Below are 19814 nucleotides of genomic sequence, written 5' to 3' on the forward strand. Positions count from 1 at the left end.
CTGCCCGTGTCAGGGCACCGAGCCCGGAAGGCCGGGAGTCGGGCCCGAGGACGGGCCTGGCCAAGCGTGGGAAGGGAGCTCCCGGGCTCCACGGGATTGAGGAGGAAATCTCAGTGGGAGCCTCGGAAACTCCGAAGGGCCAGATGACACCCGACAGGCAGCTCTGACCCACTCCCTGCAGTGCCCGGGCCAAACCCAGCAGGACGCGGTCAACGGCTGTCACTCTTCCCCCTTCTAACTTGGGACCCCCCGGGAAGGCCACAGGCTCCCCTAAATAACCTCCAGGACCCAGCCTCCCGGGGCAGCCTGAGCCCCCTTCCCACTAGGAAGCCTCCTACTCCCCGCCCTGCCAAACCCCAGTGACCTGGACCCCACTCCAGCGCGCCCTGGGCAACCAGGCTCTGCCGTGCCCACCCGGGGGTCTCCGGCGACGTCCACACCTGGGGGGCAGAGAAAGGAAGCGCCTGTGCCCCCAGGGCTGCCTGTGCTCCGCTGGCCTGCGACGGGGGGAGGCCACACAGCCAGTCCCTCCTCACCGGCCACCCGGACGGGAGCGGCCACCCTCGGGGGCACGAGTGGCCACGCAGGGTCAGTGGTGCGAGCACAGTCGGCAGAGAAACGTGTGGAGTGCCTGGTCGCACCCCCGCTCTGAGCCTGGGCTTGTCCCCCAGGCCTGGCACCAGCCCCTTCCCTCCGACAGGTAACCCGGTGGCTCGGGGTCTGTGCGGAGCCTGCATAGCCTGCTGGTTCCTATCTTGTCGGAGCTCTTTTTAAAAAAAGCAAAATAATAACAACAAACTCGCTAAACCAACTGATAATTGAATCAAGAAAAAAAATCAAAGGAAAAGTCAAGGTACAAAATTAGTTCTGGGAAGCGGAGACTAACTGCAGACTTAGAAAATTAAGTCTCCGCAGACTGTTAGCACAATTCTGTGCTAATGATCTGAACCCCTGGATGCATTGGACGGTTCCCGAGGAAGCCAAAGTGACCAGGACAGACTTGGACAGACACTTCACAAAGTCAGGCGCACGAAGGTCCGAAAGCACGTGAAAGTGCTCGACGTCATTAGTCATTAAGGAAATGCAAATTCAAACCACGATGAAATGCCATTTCACACCCGCGAGTATGGCTAAAATAACAGACAGATTACACAAAGTGTTGCCAAGTATCTGGGTCAACCGGAATTCTCCTGCCTTGTTGGTGGTAAAGTGGTACAGCCTTTTGAAAAGCAGTTTGCAGTTTTCGTGAAGCAAGCGTACACTCACCCTGGACCTCAGCCTCCCAATGCTCAGCCTTTGCCCAAAAGAGATGAAAACAAACGTCCAAGGAACACTTGCACGTGGAGCTCATGGTAACCTTGTTCATAACACCCAGACCAACACCCGCAAAGTCCCACAACACGGGAACAGATACACAATCACGTGTGCTCGTGTAGCAGAGCACCACACGGCCGTGTAAAGGAGCTGCCGCCGACACACGCAATAACGTGGACGAGCCTCAGGAAGGTTATGCTGAGTGAGAAAAAGAGCCGGACGCGGAAGGGAACGCGCGGTAAGATTTCATTTACAGGAAGTTCTAAACAGGGAAACCGTGGAGGTGGAAATCGGAGCAGTGTTGTCTCTGGGGGAGGGACACTGGGTCCTCCGTGGGTGACGGGATGACCCACGCCCTGGTGGGAGTGTGGTTACGGGGTGTGTGCATTTGTCAAAACCCCTCCAAACATGGCACTTAGGACCTGTGCCTTTCACTGCAGGTCAAAAAATTACATCACAAAGATACACAAAACTGTGAGGGAGAGAAAAGCGAGGGAGGGCTGTGACCTTCACATCAGACAAGGTTGGACTCCAGGCAAAAGAAATGAACAAAATGACAGAGGTGATAATCCACAGTGCAGGTGGAGTGGCCGCCAACACCAACGTGCCACGTGCCACAGGACCAGAGGCCCTGAAAGCAAGGAAGCCTGCAGGTGAGCACGGAGACCCAGGCAGAAGCACGCCAGTGATGCCGTGTTTTCAAAGGTGAGGATGCAGAGACCTGGACAGTAGAATCGGTGCCATGTTCTAACTGACATGTCAAGATGTCCCCGGTGCCTGCGGGACCGTCCTGAGAACTGGTTGCATATCTGGGCCCAAAGGTGCAGAGCAGAACAGGTGCAGCCGGGCCAGTGCTCTCGCCTCACAATGCGGCACCACGAGAAGTTAAAGCGGCAGGAAACAAAAAACTTTCAACTTGCATAAGAAACTACTGAGCCAGAGAAGAAGGAACTCTCATTACAGAATATCTAGAAAGCAATCCTAGGGAAATCCCGACTGCTCAAGAAAATGCATCCAGAATTTGGAAGTAAGGCAGCTAAGGGCTCTGATTTTCAGCATCAGGCCACGCTCTCGCCTGCAGCGGGCAGAGCTCTGGGGGCTCCTGTCGTGACCCCCGGGCTGGTCGGCCAACCTGGGAAGTCATAGGTCACCCTGTGGAGAGGGGACAGTGTGTGGGTAGAGAAGTGACCCCAAGGCTATACACTCATCGTCCCGTGCAACGTGCACCAGGTGCGGATCTGAGGCAGGAAACTGATTCACTGTCCCTGGTCCACTGGCGGGGCTCTATGTCCTGCAACCTCGGACCTCACGGGCATCCGCCAGTTTCCTCATCAATGGGCTAGCGGGTTCTCTGCCACACCCCCAGCTATTTGTATAAAAAACACGTTTCAACAATTTGAGAATCAGGCTTCTGCATTACATATCAGAAATCATGGGATACAGCTAATAGAGTGCTCAGATGAAAAGTCACCCTTTTTTACTTATATTAATTACTAAGAAAAGGTGAAAATAATAAATCAAGCATCCAATTCAATAAGAACTAAAAATACAGCTAAGTTAAGCAGACAGAAGGATAAGAACTAAGGAAGAAATTAATGATTTAAAAAATAAACAATGATAGGATCAATAAATAAATCCAAAAGCTGGTTCTTAAAAAAAAGGAAAACAATAAAATTTTAAAAATAAGTTAGCTAACCTAATCAAGAAAAAAAGAGAGATACACAAAATAAGGAAACAAGAAGAAAAAACAGCCCCAGATACAGAGGAAATGGAAAACAACCATAAATGACTACTTTGTTCAACCCCATGCATATTACAATGTGGATGAAGTGAATGCTTTTCTAGGAAAATATAAATTACCAGACTGAGTCAGGAGGAGCCAATTACCACAGATGAGAGTGTTGTGAAAGAGCTGCAACAGTACACACGCGTGTGTTCACACACACACCCAGACACACACACACACACACACACATCCATACACACACACCCACACACACACATCCATACACACACACCCAGACACACACACACATCCATACACACACATACATCCATACACACACACACCCAGACACACACACACATCCACGCACACACACATCCACACACACACACACATCCGCACACACACACACATCCATACACACACCCCCAGACACACACACACATCCATACACACACACACCCAGACACACACACATCCATGCACGCACACACATCCATGCACACACACATCCATGCACACTCACACACATCCATACACACACATCCATACACACACACATCCACACACACACACATCCAGACACACACACACATCCATGCACACACACATCCATACACACACATCCATGCACATACACACACACATCCATACACACACATCCATACACACATCCGTGCACACACACACATCCATACACACACATCCATGCGCACACACATCCATACACACATCCGTGCACACACACATCCATACACACACATCCATACACACACACATACATCCATACACACACACATCCATGCACACACACACACATCCATACACACATCCATGCACACACGCACACATCCATACACACATACACATACATCCATGCACACACACATCCATACACGTGTACACACACACCCAGACACACACACGAGCATATATGCACACATACGTGTCCACACAAATACCCACACACACATACACAAAAGCACATATACGCACATCACACACACGCACACACACACACCTGCTCAAAACAGGAAAAGAAAATGTCCAGTTTCACAAGCTCTAGTGAACCTTTAAGAAACACATAATTACAATGTTATGAAAACCAGTTCAAGAGCACAGGAAAAAAAGGAAAAAAGAACAAGCTTCCCAATTATTTGCTTGAGAAGAAACCGCAGGACAACCTTACGTATTGACATTGAGGCGCGTATTGTAAGTGAAATGTTCGCAGGAGCAGGACCTTTCCTCACAGCCCAGAGGGAAGCCGACGGGGCTGGCGGGGCACAGGCGGGAAACAGCCACGCGGAGGGCTCTGCGGAGCTGCCTCCTGGGCGGTCAGCGGGCCCCACCTGGGCAGACGCCCGGCCTTCCATCCAAGCTCCTCTGCGCGCTCAGTGTTTGGAGGGAGCGGAGGAGAATTTCAGGGGGAAACACGTGGCACCCCACATGTTCCAATTTGATTCTTGGGGAGATAAACCTAAGAGTGGGCCTGACGTGAATTGTCTTTGCTAAATGAAATACCATCCGGCAAAAAATAACTTTGTTTTCCACTCTTAATATTTCGGGCTGCTGTAAAACTGGAAACATGAGTTTTAATATTTAATGCTCTAGGACTCTGAAAGTCTCTTACTACACAATGTCTGTGAGACACTTCCTCGGTGGGAATAAATATTTTATAACTGCTATGCGTATGGTGCCGGATGTCTTTATGAATAAACAAAGACACGTTTGAGAACCATCTGTGAGGACTAATCGCTGGCTAATTTGACAGGGACTGGAGACTTCTCCTTCCAAGGTGGTGCACGGCTCCGCACGCTGAGGAAGAAGGGTGTTTAGGTTTCAAAGTGATATCCAGGGAGAACTTCTTTTGTCATGTGTCTACATGTGTATCCATATTTCATCATGCGTTGGGCTCTAAACTTTATCTAAGAAAACTTAGACACTTGTCAGAAAATGTGTCAGACGTCCCCCCTCCCTCCCACTGCCCTGTGGTCTGCATTTGCGTCCTAACCTTCACCGACGGGCACAGCTAAAGCCCTGGTGAGGATGTCGGTTGGGGGTGTCTCAGGAAACACAAAGCAGCCGTGGATTCAACAAGAGAGAAGTCTACTTTTTTCTCACGAGGCCACCCAGGACTGAGCAGGTGCCCACAGAAGGGGACCCGGGCTCCTTCACCCCAGCACGGAGATTCCCTCTTCATGGCACAAAATGGATGCTCAAACTCCAGTCTTCAGAGCCACTGTCCCACCAGCAGACAAAAGGAAGGACCAAAGAAGGGGTTGCTCTCCCTTTGAGCACACTCCCCTAAATCTGCATTGCAGTGACCAGAGCTGGGTCACTTGGCCATACTGGTCATAAGGAAGGCGGGAACTGGGGACGTCTTGTGCCTGCTAAAACTGGGATCTATTCCTGAGGAAGAAGGGGAGAAGACAGAGTACGACAAGATCTCCCCGAAGCCTGGGAGGCCAGGTGAGGGAGATCTGCTCTGCCGCCCCTCAGCTGCCGACTGTCAAATCGTCCACGACACTTTCCTCTTTTCAGGCTGGCCTTCTGGGCTCTTCCAGCCACGTCACCGGAGCCCAGCCCCGCCCAGGGCACCGAGACCACCCCCTCCCTGCCCGCCAGCTTTCCCTCCCGGTCACCTCCGCCTGATGCCCACACCCACCTCCTCTGCTCCTTCAGCCTCCCACCCACAGGGGCCTCAGGGGACCATCTCTCTCCCTGGACTTGAGCAGCTGTGCCCTGCGGGAGCCTCTTGGGGATGGGGATGCCACTCGGGGTTCACGGCCCCACACCGCAGGGCCCACAGGAGCCTCTTGTCACCCACTCCCTCTCCCTCCTCCACGCCCAGTCCTCCCCAGACCACCTGGCCTCCCTCAGCTTCCCAGGCAAAGCGCCCGCCAGCTGACCCCTGGCCCTGGTCCACCCGCCCGGCCCAGGGACCCCGGCTCTGAGTGGGCCCAGCTCATGGTTCATTCCGGCTTGGCTGTCATCACAGTAAAAGAAGATGCTCCTGCTTTAAATGTCGCTTCGCTGCGTTTTGAAAAATGCATACGACCATGTGCCCAACTCTCCAGTCAAGACGTGGACCTTGTATGCCACCCCTCCCCAGTCAGGCCCCCACCCGATTTCTGTCACCTTAGGGTCCCTTTGCCTGTCCTAGAATTTCGTGGAAACGGGATGGTGCAGATGGCTTTCACACCTGGTGCTTTGCTCCCCATCGCCCCGATTCATCCACCTCGGGGTCGCGTGGCTGGTTCACTCTTTTGTTGCTGAGTCGTGGTCCACCGTGACTGCGCCACAGCTGTTTACCGTTGGGCATTTGGGGTTGTCTCCACCTTGGGGCCATTAAGAATAAAGCTGCTGTGTAAATTTCTCGTACACATCTCTGTGTATACATGTGGTCATTCCTCTGGGTAAACACCTAGGGAGAAGGATTTCTGGGTCAGAGAGTAGGGGAATATTCAACTTTATTAAAAACATCGTTTTCCAGTGATAGCGCATTTCATATCCCCACAAGCAGTGCAGAAGAATCCCAACATCCACCTTTGTTGGCTGTTTCCGTTGTAACCGTTCTAGTGGGTCTATGGTGACATCTCTTTTTGAAAATTTGTATTTCCCTGATTACCAACGATGTTGAGCACATTTTCACGTGCTTATTGGATATTCAAATATCTTGTATTTTTGAGAGTCTATTCAAGTTTATGCCCGTCTTTTAAAATTTGTGTTGTCCTTTTATTATTGATCTATTGGCTTTCTTTCTATAACCTGGATACATGTCCTTTGTTAGATGTTCACTGTGATTATTTTGAACCAACCTGTAGTTTGCCTTTTCATTTTCTTCACAGTGCCTTTCGAAGAGCAGAGGCTTCACTTTGGATGAGGACAACTTTCTTTCTTTTCCTTTGATGCCATTTTTTATTCCCTACCTAAGAAACTGCTGTCTGCTCCAAGGTGGTGAAGTATTTTGTTTTACTCAAGAAGCTGTACACACTTAAATTTTACTTTTAAAGTCTACCTATGGTCCATCTCAAATTAGTTCTGTCCATGGTGTGATGCAGGTTCCAGGCAATTCACTGCCCACTTGTTCTGGCATCACTTGTTGCAAAGACTTTCCTTTTCCCCCTTGAAGTGGCACATCTGGCAAAAGCAATGGACCGAATCCACGTGGGTCTGGTTCAGAACTCTTTATTCTGTTCTATTGATCTACTCATCTGTCTTTCACCAACACCACACTGTCTGAAACACTGCAGCTTTAGAGAAGGTCTTGAAATCCAGGAGTTTGAGTCCTCTAACTTTGTTCTTCTTCCTCAAGGCTATTTTGGCCATTCTAGGCCTTTGTGTTTCCATATAAATTTTAGAATCAGCTGTCAATTTCCAGAGAAGCACTTCTGGGATTCTGACTGAGATTTCATTGAGTAGAAAGATCAGCCTGGGGAGAAGGGCACGTCACAGATAAGCTCCAGTTCACGAGCTCGGCGATCCTCTCCGTTCACGGGGGTCTCCTGGAGTTTCCCACAGCAAGGTGTTGTAGTTTTCAGTGGAACAGTACTAACACATCTTTCGTTAAATTTATCCCAAGGTAGTTGGTTTTGATGCTATTTTAAATGGTACGTTTCTGCCCTTCTCTGTTGGTCGTCAGTATACACAGATACAATTGATATCCACGGATAGCGCTGTATCCTGCTCCTTGCCAAGTTCACTTATTAGTAGTCATAGTAGTTTTGTAGATGCCACAGGATTTTTTACATCCATGATCACTTTGTTTACGAATAAAAGTCCATCAATTTGAAAAGTGCTTAATTGTCTTTTACCTTTAATAAGACACCTCCCCAGACACCAAAGGCCCTACATCATCTCCCCCCAGGCTCTTTCCTCCCCATTAAGAGCCAGACTTCTTAAAGAATTATGTGCCCAAGTCTTTCCCTCTGCCTCCTCTCCCTCGCTCACTCTTCCACCCCCTCCCCCACCCCGCCCCCAATTAGAGAGGTAGCTGTTCCTGAGTCACCGACCTCCTCCCCTGGGTGCTGTTAAACCCGACAGTGACTTCCCAGTGCTCACCTCGCCACTGTCTGGGCCACATTTGACCTGGCTGATCCCTCCCTCCCCCTTCCCTTGGCTTGTGGACCCAGCCCTGCACAGGCCTCCTGTCCAGCTCTCCAGTCTCCCCTGCACCTCTTCCTGCCCACGGCCCAGGGGTCTCAAGGGCTGCCTCCAGCACTCCCCCTGCCATGCTCCCCCTCCGCAATCTCACCCACACGCCATCACCTCTGCACACCTGCTCACAGGCCTGGGCCTCCAGCTCCGGACCTCTCCTCCCAGCTCAGACACCTCCCACAGACGTCGGCTCTGAGCGCCCGATCCACATGTCCCAGACAGAAGGCCCGACGTCCTCCTGAGCCCCACACCACCCGCACTTTCCCGGAGCTCCCCAGGCTGGCCCATGCCCCCATCCACCCCCAGGTGTGTAGTCCCGAGGTCAAGGGTCCCCTGGCCCTCCCTGGCGCCACGTCCATCACCCAGTCCTCACCTGGCGCCCGCGGAACATGCTCAGACCCACGCACACCGCTTAAGGCAGTAGGAAGGAGAACGGGCCCTGGCAGTCACGCTCTGCTGCCCCCACCCCCCATCGGCACTGCTGTGCCCCCGCCCCGCGCCCCTCCCCAGGCCTTGGCAAACGCTACTCCTTGGACACCTTCTCCCCTTCCTTCTCTGTCCAGCACTTGGCCCCTCTTTCAGACCTCAGCTCAACTGCCCTGAGCTTGGGGCGCTCTCCCCAACACCCCCCTCGGGACCACACCCCTCTACAAGTGGCCTGGCTCCCGCGCTTCCCCAGTTACTCTGTGCCCGCGTGATGTCCCCTCGCCACGGGGGCGGCCGTCCACCCGGCTGCCTTTTCAGGCCCAGCTCAGCCCCGGCCAGTGGCAGGGGGCAATTAACTATTTGCAGGATACATGAATGGATGAGCTAAGGAACGCAGGACCGCTTTCTGGGAGACTGCGAGGGGGTGTCAGCAGAGGGTCAGGGCCCGAACCCTGGGCATCCTGGACCGGCAGGGACCCAGATCGGAACCCGGGGCAGCTGCACTGGGCAGCCCCGTCACGGGGGTGGGCAGGGGCGGGAGGCGGGGGCAGAGCCTGCGGACCCGCCTGCGAGGACGCGACCCGGGTCAGGCGGGCGCCTCGCCCTCACGTCCTCTCCGAGGGGCTGGAGGCGCGCTCACTGCGTGGGCGCCGGAGCGGTTCGCCTCCGGACAAGTCTGGCCCCGCCGCCGACCCGTAGGTCCCGCCCTTCTCTGTCGCTAGGCAACCCCTGGGCCGCGGAGAGAAAGCTAACCGACCTTGGGCAGCGGGCACCTCGGACGCCGGCGTCATGGATCCGGTCATAATGCAGGAGCTGGCCCGCGCCGAGAGCCAGCAGGGTGGGTGGGTGGGGCGCCGGGACCCACCCGCCCCCCGCCCCTGGGGAGACCCCGGGACCCGCCGGACCCCCGCCCCCCCGCCCCCCGGGGAGGCCCCGGGACCCGCCGGACCCCCGCCCCCGGGGAGAACTCGGGACCCGCCGAGACCCTCACTCCTGGGGAGGCTATCCCCACCCTGTTGACCCCCGCCCTGCCTGACCCAATGACCCCTTGAAGCCAGCACTTCGAGGATTTGTCTGACTTGGGCAAACTATGGCGCCTTTTTTTTTTTTTTTTAATTTCTTTATTTATTTTTAATTAATTAATTAATTTATGGCTGTGTTGGGTCTTCGTTTCTGGGCGAGGGCTTTCTCTAGTTGTGGCGAGCGGGGGCCACTCTTCATCGCGGTGCGCGGGCCTCTCACTGTTGCGGCCTCTCTCGTTGCGGAGCACAGGCTCCAGACGCGCAGGCTCAGTAGTTGTGGCTCACGGGCCTAGTTGCTCCGCGGCATGTGGGATCTTCCCAGACCAGGGCTTGAACCCGTGTCCCCTGCATTGGCGGGTAGATTATCAACCACTGCGTCACCAGGGAAGCCCCTATGGCGCCTTTTTAAAAGGAAGCCTTTCGTCCTTCCTAACCGTTGCTCAAGGATTATTCACCTCACGCTGCTCCTGAAGCCGGAGCCGCAGAGCTGCTGCGGGGCCCGGAGGGCCGAGCTCGGGCATCTCGCTGCTGGGCTCCTTCCCCCGGAGAGGACCGGGCCAGCGCGGGCGCCATCACGGGGGTGCCTGCCCGACCCCAGACCCGTCCCGGGCCCTCCTGACCGTCCCCACTGCTGCTTGGTGGTGCAGTGGCTGCGTGATGACCAAATCTGCCTCAACTCCTGTCCTGATAGATGCTGCATCCCTGAAGAGGGCTTATCAGTTGATCAAGTCCGCCAACCTGGGGAAATCAGAGTTTGACCCGACAGAAAGCTTCAGCCCCGACCTGTTTGTTTTGTGTGCAGAACAGGCCCTGAAGGTGATTAATCCCAGGGGTCCTAGGGAGGTGCCTTCAGGGGACCCCGATTTCTTGGTTTGTACTAGAAGCGGGAAGCGGCAGCCCCTGCTGGGTGGTCCACTGGGCCGCCCCCTCTGCGAACCTCTTGGGGGGGGGGGTCTGTGTTCTTGTGCAGATGGGGCAGCCCGAGGTGAGCGAGGACTGCATCCGGATGTACTTCAAGGTGAAGGGGCCGGTCACCCAGTTTCTGGGCCGAGCGCACCTGTGCAGGGCCCAGCTGTGTGCCCCCAAGTCCACCGAAAACATGGTGAGAGGCGATTCCGGGCCCTGTCCCAGCGTCCCCGCCAGCCCTGCGTGCTGGTTCCTCCCGATTTTCTTTATTGTCCTTTTGAATCGTGAAGCCTTGGTGTGTACAACCTTGAGTGTCTTGGCGAGGTGAAGCGCAGCCTTAGCTAGTTGGCCATCCTGAAATGAATATATAATTGTTCTACTGTATTTTTCCCCTGAGGTTGCTTTCATTCTCCTCAAAGTTCCACGGCTTGTACCGCCGCAGTTAAAATTCCCCCGCCTCCAGACGGCGTCAGGCAGACTCACCTTAAAACGGCTTTGTTGGGAGTTGGGTGACCAGATTCATCTTCAGTGAAGTGAGATGCCGCATTTCCCATCTGTGCTTTTCCCTGAGGGGTCTGGCTTGTGTCCTTTTGACCTCTGCCCTTTGTGTCCCCATGCCTGGTCATGCCTGCAGCACAGGTGGGGCGCAGGGTGGGGTGGGGGGTGGACTTCCAGGCTTCCAGGGAGGGGGCGGAGCTCCTGAGAGCTTCTGTGAACTCCCACTGTTCACACCCTGGGGGCCGGGCCGTCTTCAGAGAGGCTTAACGTTCAGGGGAGTGAAGGTGACCGGTGATTGATGTTCCAGTAGCAAATTTGATCTAATTGTGCATTCTTTATGTTGTTTAGGAGGAATTTGAAAATTGCGTGACTCAGTATATGAAGGCAATCAACTTTGCAAAAGGAGAACCAAGGTGAGCAAGGCGGATCGGCCGTTTCTAACTGAGTGTGTACAAGGTTTAGAACCAGAACTTACCAGGTGGTTCTGTCTGTTTGGACGCTGGGGTTTTTGTCTTGTTTTGTTCGTGTTTTACTGCATCTAAGGCTGTGGGCTCACGTCTCTAGCGTTGGAGCTGGGCCGCACGCACACTCGACCCTTTAGCTGCATCCTCTTCCCTGTGCAAAGGTCTCTATGACCTGCAGATGCCTTTTGCCTGCTTTCTCTGTGGGAACCTCGCCTTTGACCAGTCCCCAGGCACCTCCCTTTCTGGTCCTCTCTGGGGGGTTGGCATCTGGGCTTCCTCCCTGCCCTGCCCCCACCGGCCTGTGCTCCCCCTGGCGGATCGCCTGGCCCACGGCTTCATGTCTGGAGGGGTGATTCCCCTGAAACTCCAGCACAGTTTTCTACTTAATTCCTGCTTAAATATTATTGAAATTGTTAAGTTTGCATACAAACTGGTATTGATACAGCCTATTTAAACAGGACACAACGTTTAAAGCACATTTAAGTATAAACCCTAGGTTCATTCATCATTCTCCCAGTGTCTGCTGTGGATGGCCTCCTCTGGCCAGCCCCTGTCGTAGGTGCTGGGGATACAGGGCCCAGCCCTGCAGACCCTTCCTCAGCGGGGACATCTGGATGGCAAGGCCCGGCCTTGAGCCAGAGGTTCTAAGGACAGTGGGTGTTTCAGGGGGACCATGCCCTGGAGCCCTGGAGCCCAAGCTGTGGGCACCCTTGGGGAGGGGCCTGGTCAGTGCTGCACTCCAGGGGTCTTGGGGGGACGTGCAGACTGCCTGGGGGAGGACCAGGAACCTCGGGGGCTGGTGGATGAGGGGTCTGAGTAGACCCACGAAGGAGCAGGCAGCCTTGTCTTCCTGCTGGGCCTGGTCCTCCCTCCTCTGGGGCACAGCGGTCATCGGCAGCACCCATCCATCAGATGACCAGCACCGCCAGGTACCTGGGTCCTGCAAGGCAGAGGTGGCCCCTCCAGAGAGGCACCTGGGTTCCCTCACTCGGGTTCTTCTGGGGGCTCCTGCGCCCTCAGGAAAAAGCCCAGCTTCTCAGGGCGCCCTGCTCCCTCCCCAGCGCTCCTCCTCACCCACCGTGCACTTCATCCACGCGCACAGGGACCCCACCCAAGCCGCTTTCCCTGTACTGCTCTCCTGGCTGATTCCTCCAGGCAGCCTTCCTTGATGCCCCCTGCACTTGCCCGTTCTTGTCTATCCCTTGAAAGCCGAAGGAGGCCTTCCTCATTGGGTACTTTTATGGGGAGCTGATCACTTTTCAGAATGGCCGAAGGAGTGATGGGATGTCTGGTCTGGACCTAGGAGCCTGTGGCGGGGTCTGAACTGGAGCCACCTACTCGGCTGAGCAGGGCATCTGGCAGCCAGGCCGGGGCGGCTCGGGCAGGGCTGCTGCACCTGCCAGAGACAGAGGCCCTGGGTTCCCTCAGCAAGGGGCTCAGGACGGACTGGCTCTGGGTGAACCTCACCCGCCCTCTTCTTGTGCCCCAGGTATTACTTCCTGGTGTATAATGCGTCGGTCCTCTACTGGCGAATGGCGAGGCCATTTCTCAAGCCTGGGTATCATCACCACCTGATCCCCAGCCTCTCGCAAATCGTGAGCGTGTTGAATGAGACTGAGGAAGAGGACAAGGGCTGGCGGGCAGAGCTGATGCTGTGAGTCGCCTGACGCCCGGCGGACGCTGGCCTTCCCCTCCCCGCTCCTGGTGGCCACATTTCACATCGCAGCCCTGGAAGTGCTCTCTAGTCCGAAGTTAGAGTCAGGTTTTGTGTGTCTTATCTGCAGATGTTTCTAAACTCTGCAGACGTCATCACGGTGTCCTATCAGACAGGTGTTCCCACAGGACAAGTGCTTCTACTCAGAACCCAGGAAGTGGGAGCCTGTGTCATAGTCCTGGCTCGTGGTTTTGAAAATAAATAAGTTGTGAATCTAGTAGACATTCTAGCAACATACAGCTTGGCCAGAATGCTCACGCATCCAGGTGGCCCCACTTGGGAAGCTTGCCCCGAGCGCATAACCCCAGGGACAGACAGCCCTGCGTGGATGTCGGCAAGTGGTCCCCAGCCGGCCAGGCGGGCTGAAAGGCGCTTGGTGACACTTTCCTGTATTTGGGTGGCATTGTTTTCGGCCAGTGACTTTGTGGATGCCACTGGGGGTGCCCAGAGGGTCGGCCCTGAAGTTGGAATGCAGAGTGTGCAGGCATTCCTCACCTGCTTTACAGCTACGTGGGGAGGCTTTAACAGAAAATAAGTGAAACTATGCTCTTTCTGTAAAACACCGTTGTTTGAGTCCTCGGTAATCACAGCGCAACAGTCCCCTTTCCCTTTGCAGGCAGTGGCCGAGCTTTCCAGCCCCGGCCCCAGCCCAGTGAGCCCCATACAGGGCGTGGGGTAAGGAGCTGGCCAATCCCTGCATCTTTCTGAAATTTGTAAAACATAAAAATATAATGACCGGGTTATTAGACGTTTGCAGCAGAAAATGACTTCATCCAGGTTTAATATGGAGTATTTTTGTATTATCCAGGGAGCTCCTGGAGTGTTATCTACAAGCTGGAAAACACGAGGAGGCCACGAAATTTTGTGCCACCGCAGCACCGTTCATCAAGGCTAACGCGCCACAGAAATACCGACAAATATTTGCTCTCATGGTAAGCTGGAATATTCCAAACTGTAGAAAGAAGTCATTTTCTTAAGCCATTGTTCAGGAAACTGTGGATAAAAAACAGCCAAGACCATCCACTGAGAGATACAAAAACATACATACATATGTACGAGCATGAACAGAACAAAACAAAATCTTTTCCTTCGTTGTGACTGAATATTTCCTTTTTAACAATACTGAATTTTTTAAAAAGTTAGCAGAAAATTAGTAATTTAAGTAATTACTGCAACAGTGTGTAAAGAGCGTTCATCACCTATTAATTTTATATATAGGAATCAAATTATATAAGAAAAACTAAACATAAAGCATAATAGATGAGAAAATGACTGTTAATTACGAAATTTTACTTTTAAAGGAGGAACATTTGTAAAATAATAGCTAAACAAAATATCTGGTCTTTCCCTAATTATTTGCTTAAATTTCTGTTAATATTCTGTTTTCATCTTATAACAGGTCCGACATGAATTAATGGATGAGCTTCAGTTAAAGGAAGAAAAGAGGAGTTCTACTAGCCTGTCTGTTACTTTCCAGATTAATATGCTAAAAGCGTAAGCGCTTTGGGAAGAGGACAGGCGCCGCGTAGTCTGTGTGCCGGGGTGGGGCGCACGTGTGCAGGGACGGTGAGGCTGGATGGCGGGCTCGGCCTTGCCTCCCTTTACTGAGAGGCTCCGGGGCGGATGCCAGAGTGAGCGCAGCTCCTCAGCAGTGAGGAGGGTGGCTTTAGAAGAGAGGGACAGCAGCCATGTCAGATGCTTCAGTTGGCCCTGCCAAAGGAAGCTTGAGACTTGACCATGAGCTTGAACAAAAAGAGAGTAGTTGTGGGTGAAACCCTCATGGGACTGGGTGAGAGTGCATGGGAGAGACTGTACCCAGGTAGAGACCTGCTGTGGTGGCAAGAGGGAAATAGGATGGTAGAGAACCTTGTGTGTGAGTGAGGAGATCCCAGTGTGTGTGAGTGAGGAGATCCCAGTGCGTGTGAGTGAGGAGATCCCAGTGTGTTAGTGAGGAGATCCCAGCATGTGAGTGAGGAGATCCTGGTATGTGTGAGGAGATCCCAGTGTGTTAGGAGATCCCAGTGTGTGAGTGAGGAGATCCCAGTATGTGTGAAGAGATCCCAGTGTGTTAGTGAGGAGATCCCGGTGTGAGAGTGAGGAGATCCTGGTGTGTTAGGAGATCCCAGTGTGTGAGTGAGGAGATCCCAGTGTGTGAGTGAGGAGATCCCGGTATGTGTGAGGAGATCCCAGTGTGTGAGTGAGGAGGTCCCAGTGTGTGTGAATGAGGAGATCCCAGCATGTGTGAGTGAGGAGATCCTGGTGTCTGTGAGTGAAGGGAACCCAGGGTGTGAGGAGATCCCAGTGTGTGTTAGCGAGGAGATACCAGTATGTGTGGGGAGATCCTGGGGTGTGTGAGGAGATCCGGTGTGTGTGAGTGAGCAGAACCCAGTGTGTGTGAGTGAGGAGATCCCGGTATGTGTGAGGAGATCCCAGTGTGTTAGTGAGGAGATCCCGGTGTGAGAGTGAGGAGATCCCAGTGTGTGAGTGAGGAGATCCCAGTGTGTGAGTGGGGAGGAGAGCTGTCAAGAGGAGGCAGGTGCTGGTCTGGGTTGGGTCTGGGCAGATGGGAGGTGCCAAGCCTCCCTTCCGGTGGGCTCTTGGTGTGGGACTCGTTCTGGGTGCAGGGCCTGTGCACGGCGTCCTCGGGGTCCGTTCTTAGTGATGGAGGAAGATAGAGCCTGGGCTGGCAGTGAGGGAGGAGGGGCATGAGCGGTCATCAGGAGAACGGAGAGGAGGAAGGAGGAGGTGTCACCTTCGGCCTTCTGTTCAGTGAGGACACAAGTTCATAGACTTCAGATTTTTTTAGGATAATTTAAAGAAATCTGACAGGATCTTTTGGTTGTTTAATATTTGATTAAATTGATCTACATTCTAGAAAATTGGATAAAAATGATTTATCTGAAGATATCAACAGAATTCTGAAGGATACCTATAAATGTTTAAGTTATTACAATCACCAGCACTTTCCTTCAATCAGAGAGGAAAAGTAAGTGTTTATGTTTTTCCAGTTTCACATTTATGTACAGCATTTCATAACTATAGGAAAATGTGGGGGAAAAAAAACATAACCATAATTACCCAAGCAAGTATCAACCATTGTGGAGGTTTTAGTGTATTTCTGTCTAGTCTTTTTTGTCCTGAGGTTTGTACTGTTTGGCAGCACTTGGGTTATGAAACTTCACATCATACTTTTTAAAAGTCAAATTCGACTTCTAATCACAAGCGCTTTTCAAGTCGTTGTACCGTCTTATACCTCTGAGCAGACGCCTGGCAGTTCGGCAGCGGAAGCACAGACCTCTCGCTGAGTGTCTCAGGTGTTAGTTCTCTGCTCCCTGAGTCCTGGGAGCGCTTCTCAGGGTTCAGTCCTGGATCGGATTCCTGGGAACTGGTATTTGAGCCAGAGGCTGAAAGAAAGGTCTGGAATGTACCCCCAGTTCAGCTCTTTCATCAGGTTCTCTGAGTTGTTCTAACTCAGAGCAGGTCCAGCTCGTCCCGTCCCTGGGCACAGCCTCCCTCAGGGGCCCCGGGAGGTTCCAGAGGGGGGACCCTGGGGACAGAGGGGACCACATGACACCAGGACACCTGCCCCGCCGCCTGGGACGGCACTGACTCCACTGCAGGTCTGCTGCCTGCTGGCGAAGTGGAACTTTCTTTCATATATTTACGGACATTTTTTTTCTCTCGTTAATTTTCCAATGATTTCTTTTGCCCAGTTTTTAAAAAGGAGGTTGTAGATCCTTTTACTAAGGACTTGCAAAGGCTTTTTCTATTTCAAAATTTGAGCCCTCCAATTTCAGTATAATTATCAATTGTGTCAGTATGTTTACTTTTTAGGTCTTTTAAAACAATTTTTGATGTACAGATGTGTTTTATTTTTATTTTATTTATTTATTTATTTATTTTTGGCTGCATTGGGTCTTCGTTGCTGCGCATGGGCTTCTCATTGCGGCGGCTTCTCTTGTCGCGGAGCCTGGGCTCTAGGCGCGCGGGCTTCATTCAGTAGTTGTGGCGCGCGGGCTTAGTTGCTCCGCGGCATGTGGGATCTTCCGGGACCAGAGCTCGAACCCGTGTCCCCTGCATTGGCAGGCAGATTCCTAACCACTGCGCCACCAGGCAAGTCCCCAGGTGTGTTTTATTTAAGATAAGAATGATTTGAGCTGACGTTCATCCCCCACCATCCTGGACCAGGCTCCATTTAGACCGTCAGGGAGTCCCCACACTCCTGGCCCAGCAGCCCGGTTGGTGGGCGCTGACCCGGCTCCCCCAGGAGCCCCGGCGTGTGGCCCACACGGAGCCAGCTGCGCCCTGCTCCTGACCCCCCGCACCCGCCCCGGGCCTCTGTGCCTGCGCCCGCCACACGCCCCCTCTCCCCCGCCTGTGGGTCTGTGGCTTCGCTGTTGCCAGTTTACTGTGTTGTGGCTCAGAGGCCAGCTGGGTGGCTTGTGGTGCGGCTTCCCGAGTGCTCAGCCCAGTTGCTGCTCCCAGGCCTGGAAGGGGCGTGTCCCCTGCTGCCCAGGGTCACAGGCTCAGCCGCTTGGAGATGCTGTCTGTGGGGTCAGGTCCTTCCTCAGCCCCGAGGCTCCAGCCGTCAGTGAGGGGCCCCTGGGCTTCTGTATCTGGAATTCTGGGTAGAAATAAAAGTTCTGTGAGTTTAAGACCAAAACAGGACTGAAAATCAGTGATGGCTCCCTTTGTGGGTTCTCCCTTCTTCCCTGCACAACAGGCCCAGGCGGCCGGAGCTCGGGGAGGCCAGAGGGGCTGTGGGTCTGGAGGCCCCGCCAGGGCCCTTGGAGGTCCAGGCTGCACGGGTCGGGGCAGAGGGCGGGGACCCTCACCCACCCCAGTGAAGGGAGAAGGGAGGGTGCCTATTACAGCGGACAAGCTGCTTGCTGCCAGGGTGAGTGTCGGGAGGCGGAGATACTGGACAATATTCTCCTGGCTGAGAAGTGTCTTTGAGACTGAAAAACGAAGCAGCAGCTCCATAAAGTACAGTTAGGAAGTTCATCGAGGGGACTGACACACAGGCAGGAACGGTCTGCGGACGACAATCCAGAGGCATCGCAGCTGTGCTCCGAGCCACCAAAAGGGGCACAGGGGACTTAAAGGAGGACTTAAAGGGGCCAGAGCTAAAAATGGCACCTGGCTACCAAGTGGGACCGAGGGTTTACCTCCCCTGGGGGTCCCGTGACCACTGACAACACAGGGCACTCTTCAGTTTTCATGTCAGGTGAAGGCAAACGTTAGCGTTGCCGGGGCTCCTCTGGCGGGGACGCGTTCCTTGTGAGTGGGCGGAAGCTGGGTCGCGGTCACGAGAAGGGGGCGGGGGTGGGGCTGCGGGCCTGAGAGGAGCTGACAAAGTGCAGTCCATGTGGTCCGGCCACACTCAGATTGTGACACCTGCCTCGGAAAGAGCAGGGGGGGTGTTGGCTTATCCCCAAGGGAGGCTGGCATGTCTGGGGACGCTGCTGGTGGCCACTGTTGCTGGTGACCAGGGGTGCTGCTAAACACTCCACCGTGTGCAGGACGGGTCCCCACCCAGCAGAGAATTGCCTCATCAAGACGTGATGGTGTCAGGCTGAGAAGCCTGGCCCATCTCCCACCAGAACCACTGCCTTGATTCCTGCAGTTTTATATTAAGTCTTAAAATCAGGCAGTTTAGTCCTCTGACTTTGTTCTTTTTCAGAGTTGCTTAGGATAGCCTAGGTCCTTTGCATTTCCATACACAGTTTAGCATCAACCTGCTGATTTCCACAAAGACCCCCATTGGCGATTGGTGACTGTGAATGCTCTGGTCACGGGATAGGAAGAGCCAGCCCCGAGGAAATGCGTGTCTGTCTCTTGTCACCCCTGCCCCCCACCAAGGGCTCAAGTGATGATGCCCAGGGCTCACAGCCCCTCATCAGGCTGCACCTGCACCTGTCCTGAGGCAGTGGAAGTCCCTCCACATCCTGTGTCAGGGCCAGAGGGGGCTGGGCTTAGGGACCCTCACCATGATTTCTCTTCTCTTCCATTTTATTCCTGCCTCCCCCTGAGTGACAGCTGAAGGCTTATTCTACCCACAGGTGGGTGTTTCTTGTTGCCTCCTATTGACCCGATGCTGTTTTGTTTCTGTTTCCAGAATTCTTTTGCTTTTTGAATTAGCTCATCTTTCTCTGATCTTGAAGTGTGGGGAGATCGCCTCTGACTGCCTCTCAGACTTGAAGAAGATGGACAGCAAAGTAGGTGGTCAGGGGCTGGGGGCACCACCCCCGCTCGCTGTGACCTGGGCATGAGAGGCAAACAAAAAAAAAAAACAAAACGGGAAAGGAATTCAAAAGCCCCTCACCAGGAGGGCCTAAATTGTTGTGTTGGTAAATTTCCTTTCAGTCTTTTTTAAGTGCAATTCATACAGTTGAGATGATGTGATTTTTGCAGTTTTGCATCAATAATATCATTAATGATAAATGGATCAATTTGTCAAGAGAATATAACAATTGTACATGTATATGCATCCAACATCGGAGCACCTAAATATATTAAGCAAATACTAACAAATCTGAAAGCAGAAATAGACAGCAATGCAACAATAGTAGGAATCTTTAATACCC

At 53.3% G+C, this 19814-nt stretch overlaps 1 protein-coding gene across 11 annotated transcripts in view; it reads left to right on the forward strand.

Moving 5' to 3' along the window:
• Positions 1 to 9349: 9349 nt before the first annotated feature.
• CFAP46 (cilia and flagella associated protein 46) overlaps positions 9350 to 19814 on the forward strand; it is an 86844-nt gene continuing 76379 nt past the window's right edge. For all 11 annotated transcript variants that reach the window (XM_059901063.1, XM_059901065.1, XM_059901066.1 and 8 more), the window contains exons 1-9: positions 9350 to 9461; positions 10337 to 10461; positions 10616 to 10747; positions 11398 to 11462; positions 13003 to 13167; positions 14036 to 14159; positions 14627 to 14721; positions 16103 to 16213; positions 19346 to 19445. In XM_059901063.1, coding sequence (XP_059757046.1) covers positions 9413 to 9461; positions 10337 to 10461; positions 10616 to 10747; positions 11398 to 11462; positions 13003 to 13167; positions 14036 to 14159; positions 14627 to 14721; positions 16103 to 16213; positions 19346 to 19445 — 966 coding nt within the window. In that variant the 5' untranslated portion in view covers positions 9350 to 9412. The remainder of the gene's footprint in view (positions 9462 to 10336; positions 10462 to 10615; positions 10748 to 11397; positions 11463 to 13002; positions 13168 to 14035; positions 14160 to 14626; positions 14722 to 16102; positions 16214 to 19345; positions 19446 to 19814) is intronic.

Source organism: Balaenoptera ricei, chromosome 16 (assembly GCF_028023285.1).
Source record: "Balaenoptera ricei isolate mBalRic1 chromosome 16, mBalRic1.hap2, whole genome shotgun sequence".
Taxonomy (NCBI): Eukaryota; Metazoa; Chordata; class Mammalia; order Artiodactyla; family Balaenopteridae; genus Balaenoptera; species Balaenoptera ricei.